This window comes from Grammomys surdaster, unplaced genomic scaffold, assembly GCF_004785775.1.
Source record: "Grammomys surdaster isolate TR1022 unplaced genomic scaffold, NIH_TR_1.0 135, whole genome shotgun sequence".
Classification (NCBI taxonomy): Eukaryota; Metazoa; Chordata; class Mammalia; order Rodentia; family Muridae; genus Grammomys; species Grammomys surdaster.
In genome coordinates, this window is record NW_021604593.1 from 5,318,934 (window position 1) to 5,330,871 (window position 11,938).

General features: G+C 37.6%; 1 protein-coding gene across 6 annotated transcripts in view; it reads right to left on the reverse strand.

Annotated features, from left to right (window-relative positions):
• Window positions 1–11,938, reverse strand: part of Wdr33 (WD repeat domain 33) — a 109,478-nt gene that overhangs the window by 63,075 nt on the left and 34,465 nt on the right. For 5 of the 6 annotated variants that reach the window (XM_028762807.1, XM_028762804.1, XM_028762805.1 and 2 more), the window contains exons 5-7: window positions 11,016–11,111; window positions 10,695–10,846; window positions 8,976–9,073 (exon numbers count right to left, since the gene is read on the reverse strand). In XM_028762807.1, the coding sequence (XP_028618640.1) occupies window positions 8,976–9,073; window positions 10,695–10,846; window positions 11,016–11,111 (346 nt within the window). Of the gene's footprint in view, window positions 1–8,975; window positions 9,074–10,313; window positions 10,847–11,015; window positions 11,112–11,938 lie in introns of those variants that run through there. The other variant, XM_028762808.1, reaches the window with a different exon arrangement.

Here is an 11,938-nt window from a genome sequence, read left to right on the forward strand (position 1 = left end):
TATATATATATATATATATATATCCACCCATTCTTAGCATCAGCACACACAGAATGCACATATATATACCCGTTCTTAGGACTGAGGCCTTGAAAAGGCAACACCACATCCTCAATTTTTATTTTTAAACTCGACAGAAAAGTAGTCTGCTTAATTAAGAAAGCCAATCACCCATCAAAAATAATTTCTGACAGTGAGAAATGTAGCACTTCAACAAAGAAACATCCAACAGTTTGTACAATAGCCCATTCTGTATTCTACACAAAATCTTTCCACAATAAAATTCAAATATGATGTTCTATATTAACTATCCCTAATGTTTAGAGAACCATTCAACATAAACACAAACTCATCTAAGTATCTCTACAAGAGGAGCTGGGCAAATGGCTCAACTGGTTAGGTGCTTACTGCACAGTTAAAGGAGCAGAGTTCATCCCTACCACCCACAGGACTGGTGAGGGAAGGAAATGAGCCCTGTGATCTCAATGCTGCGGATGTGACTACAGTGGGATCCCTGACACTTGCTGCATAGCCAGTCTAGAAAATCAACTCCAGGTTTAGGGAGATGGCTGGCTGTGATGACACATGCCTGTGACCCAGCAGTTGGGAGGCAGAGGCAGGGAGCTCTGTAAACTCAAGATCATTTTAGTAAACACAGTGAATTCCAAGACAGCCAGTCTACGTGGCTAGACTCTCAAAATAAAATGTGGAGGGAAAAAAAAGGGACAGTGATAAACATCTTTAGTTGCACTGCTCAGGACACAAAACCCAAGGAGTTCCATCCTCATCATAGCTCCCAGCCATCTGTGACTCCAGTTTCAGGCCATCCAACACCTTCTTCAGGCCTCCAGGGAGCTAGGCACACATGGTATACAGACATCAATGCACTCAAATCTCCTTTTTAAAAACGACTTACTCCTGCTTACAGTATCAAAGTGCTCTCCAGTTATCTTATATTCTAAGCCCCTGGTTTTCAATGGAACCAGTACTGCCCTTACCTAAACATCTTGTGTGGAAGTGGAGTAAGACAACCCTCTCCATGCCTGCAAGTCACAGGTCAACATTCAGGTATTGTCCTCCATCAACTGTCACTCACTGTCACCTGGAACATCCTGTTTCGGCCAGAAAGCCCTCAAGATGGACCTATCTGTTTCTTCCCAGTACTGTCACGTCTCAGAGGACTGGACTCTGGTCCTCATGCTTACACAGCAAGCACTATACAAGTCAATCTCCCAGCTAAGCACTTTGAAGAGATGGCTCCTCCCCTTTGCTCAAGGCCTGTGCAATTGCATGCGGGTGCCATTCTTTAAAGTATCTGCAGCAGTCATTTGCTATAAATCATTTTAGAAGAGTACAGATTAATAATTGTAATAAAGAGTAGTCATTAGTCTCGACAGAAATTAAAACTATTGTTCCAATCTTCCTTAGCACAACAAATGACTTTTGAGTAGCATTATAAAATGCTTCTGTTGGAAATATATTGAGCTTCCCAACAGTTTCTAAAATTCAGCTTCATACCACTTGGTCCTACAATTCTTGTTGATTTCCATTATTATTTTCTAATTGTTACAATATGGGGAAACACTTAAATTTCCACTTTTAAAATTAATTATTCAGCTAGGCATAGTGGTGCAAGCCTTTAATTCCAGCACTGGAGAAGCAGAGGCAGGAAGATTTCTGAGGTTGAAGCCAACCTAATCTGCACGAAGTTCCAGGATAACCAGAGCTACACAGACTCAAAAACAAAAAGAAGCAAACAAATAAACAGACAAAAACAAAAAATAAAAAGGAAAAATCAAATTATTATTTATCTTTATGTGTATTTGCCTGCATATATTTCTATGTAATGTATATGAGCCTAGTATCCACAGAAGCCAGAAGGCATTAGATCCCCTGGAAATGAAGTTACAGACAACTGTGAAACATGTAGGTACTTAGATTGAAACCTGGGTCCTCCAAAAGAGGAGCAAGTGATCTTAACCAGTGAGTGAGTAATCTTCCCAGGCCTGAAAATTTCCACTTTTAATATATGGAATCTGGATAGAGGGTTACTCCAAATTTTTAATAAGTAGACAAAAGGGAGAAGGTCTCTAAATGACACCAATAGTAAGTGTTAACATTCAAGGGCTAGAGAGACAGGTTAGCAAGTAAAGAGTACCTGTTGCTCTTCCAGAGGATCCGAGTTCAATTTACAGCACACGTTGGGCAGCTTACCACCACCCATAACTCAAGTTACACTGTTTCAATACATGACACCCACTTGCACATGCATATACCAATATACATATAAATATGATTTAAAAATAAATCATTAAAATGTTTAAATATATCCAAAGGGGAAAAATAAGTTAGTTGGGTTTGACAAATAAGCCTCAAGAGATTTAATAGTGCGTATGGCTTAATCAGGCTATTTTTTAAAGCCATGTGTAAAAAGACCTAGAAACTAACATTTCTTCCATTATGTAGAATTCTTGGGCCTGGAGAGATGACAGGTGTTAGGAGCACTTGCTGATCTTCTATTTCTCTGGCAAAGTACTCAGGCTTTTCCTATCATCCACATGGCGGCTTACATATCCATCTGTAACTCTAGTTTCAGAGAATCCAATAACCTTTTCTTACTAGTGCAGGAAACAGGCACACATGTGATGCAGACATACAGGCAGGCAAAGTACACATGATTTTTTTTTAATTAATAAGTTATCTATAACTAAAATCACATTTTTAGATATTGCAAAGACAGAATTTTAAAGTATCACCCAAAATTGAGTATGATGAGGATATATAGCTCGGGTTAGAACACTAGCCTAACACATCCAGGGCCTAGGTTCATTTCTAACACTAAATGAAGTTTTTATAAGATGGAAGAACTAGACATTGAATAAAACATAACTGTTTACTTTGTTCCCTATGGGAACAAAGTTGATTTTTATAGCATCATATTTATTAAATATAAGAAGACACAGTCAGGCAATGGTGTTACATGCCTTTAATCCCAGCTGTTGGAAAATGCAGATGGATCTCTGTAAGTTCAAGGCCAGCCTGGTCTACAGAGTGATTTCCAGGACAGCCAGGGCTACACAGAGAAACCCTGTCTTGAGAAAACAAAAACAAAAAGATGACATAAAGGTTGACTGCTTAAATCAATAATATTAACAACTGCTGTAAAAAAAAAAAAAATGGAATCACAAGTTGACTTGATAGTACATGCCTTTAATTCCAGTCCCCAGGAGGCAGAGGCCAGCCTTGTCTACATAGCAAGCTCCAGGACAGGGCTACATAGTAAGACACTGACTTAAAAAGTAAGATTAGGATCCTAGCAGACAGATCTCTTTGAGTTCAAGACCAACCAGGACTACATATTAAAGCCTATTTCAAGGGGGAAAGGAGGGTCAGAGGGGACAAACTATTTGTAAAGTATGCAAAACTATGTGTAAGAATGGCTCCTGGCTTTAGTGTATGGTACTGGGAGAATAACACCCATAAATGCAAAGTAATCTAACATTGTGCTACATTCTCAGACCCTTTTTTTTTTTTTTTGAGTCATTCTGGTGTTTTAGTTACTTCTCTATCACTGTGATAAGACACCATGGTGGTAGAAACTTAACAAAGCACTTTCTGGGGACTTGCAGTTTAGAGGATAAGTCAGTCCATAACCATTACAACAGGAAACATGGCAGCAGGCAAGCAGACACGATACTCAAATAGTATGAGAGCCTACATCTTGATTCAAAAGCACGAGGCAGAGAGAAAATTGTCTTGTAGCCAGCAAAGCTGGAAGGACTGAGTCATCTAAACCATTTAACGTCAGACATAGGACTTAGAGCTTGCACTGCTGGGTTCAGTCTTACTCAGTGCAGTATTTCTTGACTATGCCCCTATGCCTCCTTTATGGTTTAGAAAACAAACTATTCTCATTGGCTTTCTCACCTCATGTTTACATCTCAAAACATAAGCTCTTCCAGTGCTGTGCCGGCCTGCTGCTGCCATGCTTCCCCTAAAGATGCTCATGGCTTCTTCAGAGAGCTCTAACCCTGTAAAATTGTAACCACCCCCCCCCACACACACACACCCCGAAAACTCTAAGTTGCCTTCAAGGTTTCTTCTCACAGCAATAGAAAAGTAACCAAGACACTGGTATAGACTATATTATAAAGATAATAGTGTTTGTGGGTTTTGTTTGGGATTTTTTTGTCAAATAGTGAGATAATTTTATATAATGCTATAAAAATGTTTTAGCTACATTAACAAGTAAATTATTCACGATGAGAATTACGTTTTTTTCCCTGAACACTCAAGACTGGAAACATGTCTTTTACACAATTTAAAATCATGCTATCAAACTAAAAGATCTTTGTAGTAGAGGCTTTAGATCATTTAGTAAAAACCACAGTTGAAAACAATCAAAAACTATACACAGAAACTTATCAAAAGTATGAATGCTGTTTTCTTAAGCTGAGTGAATGTGTAGGTTCATTTCCCCTCTCTAAGTGTTAGTGAAGAGAGAACCAGCACCTAAGAGGGTGAGGTAGGAAGAACACCATGAGGTACATAGTGAATTCAAGAGCAGACTGGATTACATACTAATACCCTGTCTAAAAGCATAGCAAAATGAAATTTACTAAAACAGGTTTGTTTTTGATTTGCTTTTAGATACAGAGTTGCATGCTGCCCAGTTGGTCTCAAAAGCTGCTGAGCAAAGAATGAGCCTGAACTTCTGATTTCATTACCTCCATCTCTCCAGGACTAAGCTCACAGGTGGGTACTACCTAACTCATGTGATACTGGGAAATGAACCAGGGACTCAGTGCGTGCTAAGCAAGCACATACCAACCTCTTGAATCTATTTCAGCTTCCTTTCTGTACAATTATATAACCTAGCAACTAGGTTAGAACACATTTTCAGTTTCAACAGTTCACTGTAATTTAATGTTTTTGTGGTTCAGTATGTGGTACATAAAAAAAAGAAACTGTAACCTATATAGACAGTTTTAAGAAAAATATTAAAATAAGCTGGAGTTCCCTCTGATCACATTGGCCCTCCTTCCCTATCAAATCTTTACTTCATAATTCTATCACCATAGTCCATAACATTTTAAAATATAATAAGTTATGGATACAGCTCAGTGGATGGATACTTGCCTAGCATGTGTCTTGGGCTAAAAAGTAAGATAAACATTGCAATAAAATAAACTCAAGCCAAATAGCCTGCCTTCAAATCCTAGCCCTATTTCTAATGTGTACGTACTTCTACATGTGTGTCTATTTAGCGTTGTAGTGACCATCAGTTCTTATCCCAAAAGGTTGCTTAGAGGCGAAATGAAGTGCTTACACCATTCTTGATCAGTGTGGCAGTGATTACTGGTAAAACCAAGAAGGTAAAACAAGAACTCAAGTACAGTGACCTTCTGGAGTAGATTCTTTTTATAAATCAGTTTAACGCTTCTCATTAAAATTTATTTTTGCATACTTATTGATTGCATATTTCCACCTGGGATGTCTTCCCTCTTCTATGTCAATCCAAGTATTTTCTAACAAGTATTACTGCTTTCCACTTTTAAGATGAAAATAGTTTGTGAATATGTTGCATACAAAAATCTTAAGCACTTTTTACTAGAGAAAAAGAACAAATGTGTATAAACTCTGGTAATGAGGGACATTTTCAAGATGTTCCCAATTCTGTACTATATTCATTTTCATAAACTTCTGAGTCAATCACCCAAACCTTTTACACAGCAAACTTCCCAATGATTACTCTATGTCCGTTTTAAAGATTAACTTTGTTTCTCTGTATAACTTCTTTTACATAAAGACTTAAAAACAATCTCAGAAATGACACTCTGTAAATTTTGCACTGACAGGTTTGCTATTGTGGCTTCTGCCGAAGAATACTGTATGCTTAAAGCTGAAAAACTTAAAGAGGAAAAACACGGTCGCTATTTTTAAATATTTAATTTACTGTCAGACAAAACAGATTACAGGTTTTTGGGTTGTTTTTGAGTGGTTTTTTTTTTGGGGGGGGGGAGGGGTAGCCCAGGCTGTCCTCCACATTAAGTGCTGAGATTACAGGCATGTGTTTGATATGTTGTTTGTTTTTTCCACGTCCCAAATGGAAGAACAAGTTATAGAGAAGCAGATTACTAACACGAGGGAAGAATGTTCTAAAAATTAAACCTGGTATTAAAAAGGGGAAACATGAGGTAACAAATACTTTATCACTAAAAATCAGAGTAAAAGTCTGGTTTTTATGGATGGAGAAAAGGTTAAGCATATGATAAAAGTCTCAGACTGTATGATCATCACCTCCCCTCAACTACTGTTTCCTTAGATTTTCCAAATGTTTAACCTCTGAAAGTGAGTGCCTGACACGTACCACAAAAGAAAGGAGTATGCCTGCTTGCCTATCAGATGGGTAGCCTGGGATTACTGCCCTTAATACGGGGCAGCTTACAGTTTAGAAGATGGAACATTCATCCTGTCCCAATCTGACTTAGGGACCCAATACTCTCTATGATCCTTCCTTCTAATTTTTCCTCAATAATTTTACATTCTCCTAGAGATGACTATAAATCAAGTACAAAACAATGCTCTTAGTTTCACAGAATTTTGAAAACTGATTAACAGAAAATGGTGACTGGAATCTAAAATATCAGATTATGTGAATCTTGCTCTCAAAACTGTTTAGGCTGCTCAATTAATTTAGTTAAATATGTTCACATTTGCCTCATAGAATCATTGAAGTATCATAGTGGGGTAAAAATGTCTTTATAAGGAAGGAAGAAAAATTGCATACATGTGTAAGAACATAAATCCTGTAAGTACATGGGCATCCAGCATACTTTTGTGTATATTTGAAACACCCATATAAAGCTTAAAATGAACAAGTCTCAAGAAGAAGGAAAAAAATACTTATTTAACTAATAGATATTAATATATTTCAGTATGTATTGCCTTTTTAACATTATCAATTTTATCTAAATTCACCTAGACTCAAATTAGTAATAAAAGCTTACCTTAACTCAAATATAAAAATATCAACTGATAGTTTTAAACTAACACTTAATTTCAGAGTAGGTTACTAGGCATATTTAGAGATATTTTCATTATCAAAAATGAACAGCTCTTCATTGGTACATAAGATGAAATATTAACATATAAAAATTTTTCTTTTAATACAAACTGTTAGAAGGTCTTATATGAGACTTCTGTTATATTTCAGGATATTATGAATTTAATCATTTCAATTCCTTGGGATTATTTTAAATAAGACAATTTCTTTAGCCTTAAGGATTTTTCAAAGCTTAGGAAACATTAACCTAAGTCTGTTTAACATCAAAGATTTCTAAAAATAGTGAAGAAAAATCTAACATGACTGTACTACCAGGCTATAAAACAGGTGGTTAAGATTCTAGATATGGCGTTGGACTTACTTTATTTTGAATATGTCATTTAAATCTTCTGGGTCATGGTACTCAACCATAAAATAACTCAGATTAAGCTTTCAAAGACTCTCCCTCACTAAAGTTGCACAGTGTCATGACCTGCACAACGCATATGCCCCCTCAATCTGACAGGCACCAGCAAGATCCCTACACTAGCTACAGTGATGAACAACTTCAATGATACTGGCTTGAAATGTGTTTTTAAATTTTTTTAAGTTTACTTTTGTTTGTTTGCTTTATTCTGAGACAGGGTTTCATTACAGTGCTGGCTGGCCTGGAACTATGTAGACCAGAATAACGTGGAACTCACAGAGATTTGCCTGCCTCTGCTAGATTAAAGGGTGTGTACTACCAATCTGGCATGCCCAAATATCTTACCAGTGGTAAGAATCTTTGTTTGCTTGTTTGCTTGTTTAAAGATTTATTTATTTTATATTTGTGAATACACTGTCACTGTCTTCAAACACACCAGAAGATAATGTCAGATTCCATTACAGATGGTTGTGAGACACCATGTGGATGCTGGGAATTGAACTCAGGACCTCTGGAAGAGCAGTCAGTGCTGTTAACTGCTGAGCCATCTCTCCAGCCCCCAGCAGTAAGAATTTTATAATTCCACCAAGACAACTAACTGCTGACTCTTCAACATGAAGGGAAATCTCTGAATCTTAATGTCTTGACACCTTTATCTCTAGTACCCTTTCTCCAACCCTGAATTTTCCTTTCACATGATACTATTTCTGAGGCATTCTGGAATCAAAGGCATGGAGCAAAAAGTGCAGTTTGTAAACTAGCACAGATTTCAACTCAATGCTTGAAAATACTACATTCCCAGTGACTAGTAAACCGAGAGGACTTACTTAGAAGAACAAATGGTTTTACTATAATGTTTGCACTAAGGATATATAAAACACAGCTAATTCCCAAACTTTCGGAAGTCATATAAAGGGTGCTGACACTCCATTATACATGTGCAGTCATCTACCAATTCCAAGTAAGAAGCCAGTTGCAATGAAGGACAACTGTACTCTCAGAATAGGAAGTCTGAGACAAGGACCTTAAGTTCCAGGCTAGCATAGGCTATATAGCAAGTTCCAGGCCAGCTTAAGTCTCACAATGAGAACCTTTCTCAAAAGAGGGTAAATAAGTATCAAGAAGCACAGCCATCACTACCTCTATTTTGTCTGTTGATTTGTTACCTATACAAAGGCTGCCATGACTACATAAGCTGTCTGTTAGTTTGAAATGTCAAGGTCAGGAAAGAGTATTTTCCTAAAGGGCACAAGAAGATAAGTGATAGGGAAGGGGGAGAGCTTATATTTAATTTACAGCTCAAAGAATATATTCAATGATAGTATTAGTGAAAACTTACAAAATGAATGCAAGCTAGAGAAGAGCTGTGCTTTCTTGACAGAGATGGTGAATGTATAAAAAATACTTTAATGGAGATACAAGCCAATATTGTGTAGTGTGATGATTTAACCACAAATGCCTTCCCTATTTAAATATTTCAATCAGTACTGTTAGCACACATACCTCGGAGAATTCTTTCCTCATGGCAACGAAGAAAATCCCAGATTCTAACAGTGCCGTCATCAGAGCATGTAGCAAATTTATTATCCGTGGGTGAGAAACTGTTACGTGAAGACACACAGCAGGGGAAAGAAGTCAGCATTTAACAGATCATCCATGCTTCTCAGACAGGGAAAAATAAAAACACTGTGCTGCATTATAAACAGGAGAAGGAAGTATCCAGTGAAGAGGCCTTTAAAGAGAATGTGGTCAGCTAACATATGCATCTCATCCAAAGGCTTCAAAAAAAATTGTTTTCATTTTCCATCAATATTCAAGAGACCTAATCAGTACATTACTAGTCCTAATTAATGTTGCTTGTGCTCCTTTTGATATCTTTCCTTTATCAGCAAAACATGGGGAGCTGCCTTAACAGTGAAACTAAATGTATTCTATTCTTAACAATATTCCTTCATAATCATTTAAGCCACATATGAATACTGCTCAAAACATAAGCATCAGTTTCTGCCTCAGACACTTAAAACTTCAAAAATAGGCTGAAACGCTTTTAAGCAGGCTAGTAAGACTGACTTCTCAACATCTTTCTCACTTATTTAAAATGCTTGTGATAACCTCATGCCTTCTTCCAGATGTAAAGCAATCCCATGAACGTTGCACCTTTTAAAACATATATTCAGACTTCTGCTTAAAGCCAATGACTCTGCTACACAAGAGGGAGTCAGTTTACTTCCTGGCTGTGAAAAAAGATCAAGACTCTCAATGAACTGTATGAACTCCCTTGAAATTTTTTTTGAATGACTAAAGGTGAAAAAAACTTATGAGGCCACGTCTAGAAAGCAGAAACATGTATATGCAACAAGCTCTGTGGATTCCCAAAGTAGAAACAAGTGACTGCCAAAAGTGTTTCTAAAGTCAACCTCTTCCCACACGTAGATGGCACAACCTTAAAAGAATGCTGCTTAGCTTTATTCTGAGGCTGCAGCAATTCTTCAGGCTTGTTTGTGAAACTCTTCCCCCAGGTTTACTACACATTTCTCACTGTTATGTAAAAACATACAACTCACTGGAAACGTTTTAACTCCACTCATACATTTGCATAAGTCATGTTATCAACAGAGAATCAGAAGAAAAGTCCTAGAGTCTTCTTTGACAAAGGTCTGCTTACAGCTGCAAAGCATGAAGAACCCATTCATTAATCCGTTAATGTTTGCCACGTCCAGAGAGTTATCTGTGAGGTTTTTAGTCCTATACTTTCTTTTTGAAGTCGTGGCAGAACCAAGCCAACCAGGTCTTCACTTAAGCCTCTTTTTTTTTCCTTGAATTTTGTGTGGATTCTGAAGGTGATTTCTGCAGGCTTTTATTCAGTTGTATAATTAAAGACTGAATTCTTTATTTGGAATATTCTTGTCTTACACAGTAGATAATAAAAAGGAATAACGTATACACATTATAAGCCATAAATGAAAGAGAAAACCAGTGCAAAATGTGGCAGACAATACATCTCTAACATATTGCAAAGGCTGATACCAGGACAAAACTACTTCAGAAAGGTGCCAGCAAAATGGTGAATGTGTGAAAACAAAGAGAAATATTGTGTTTATAAGGTGCAGAAAGTTTCCCAGAATCTGAGAGAGCCCATGCATCTCTGCACCCAGAATACACTTAGAGAGTAATTTAACCATGACAATAGGGACTACAGAAAATGGTATATTGTGTATAAACCTGGCCTCTCTAATCGCCTCCTTATGTGCCTGGAACATCTTGACGTTGTTCATGTTGGATTGCCAATATTTCACATATCCTCCATGATCTGCTGTCAACATCCACATGTCATTATGTGACCAAGTCATGGCCCTCACGGGGCTATCATGAGCCTGTGAAAACAGAAAACATTTTTAAATTTTGTTTTAAAAGAATATATGACACAGGCAAATAGGAATCTATATTAACTCAGAGAGGTAAACTGTCCAATTTTACATTGCCAATGAAACTGACTGTGCTCTCAAGTTCTTAGATCAGCTAGCATCTTATTGTTAATATTACCTGCAATATGGTTTCAAAGTTGAAAGTCAGCCCATTCCACAAGGTGAACTCCCCACTAGAAGCTCCAGTGACCAACCGTCTTCCTTCCGGGGTCCACTGGAGGAGGAAAAAGAAGACACATAAGCACAAGTCTTGCCACTTCACTAATTTAAGAAATATTTCAAACTGGGCAGTGGTGGCGCACACCTTTAATCCCAGCGCTTGGGAGGCAGAGGCAGGCGGATTTCTGAGTTCGAGGCCAGCCTGGTCTACAGAGTAAGTTCCAGGACAGCCAGAGCTACACAGAGAAACCCTGTCTCAAAAACACCAAAAAGAAATATTTCAAAGGCTTATTTGCCTGTGTGTGTGTGTGTGTGTGTGTGTGTGTGTGTGTGTGTGTAAAACACAGTGTGTAGTGCCCTCTTGAGCTGCAGTTATAGGCAGTTTGTGAACTATACAATATATAGGTACTAAGAACTGAAGTCAAATTATCTGGAAGAGCAGCAGGTGTTCTTCATTGCTGAGTATCCCTCCAGTCCTCAAAGTCTATTTTCATAAGATATTAAATAATCAACATAAAGTAGACAACATTCAATTTTATACTTAATACCTTTGTAAGTATATTGTCAGAAAAGAACTTGCATCATACAGTGCAAGGAAAGCACTAGCACCCTGATTCATGAGCTACATTTAAATAATTATATACTTACTTACTATATTAAATATATATTTACTTATTTCATATATCTATATTTAGAGAGAGAGTAAGAGAGGGAGAAATACCTATGTACTTAAAAAGCAAGTTAAGCGGAGCAGTGGTGGCGCACGCCTTTAATCCCAGCACTTGGGAGGCAGAGGCAGGCGGATTTCTGAGTTCGAGGCCAGCCTGGCCTACAGAGTGAGTTCCAGGACAGCCAGGGCTACACAGAGAAATCCTGTCTCGG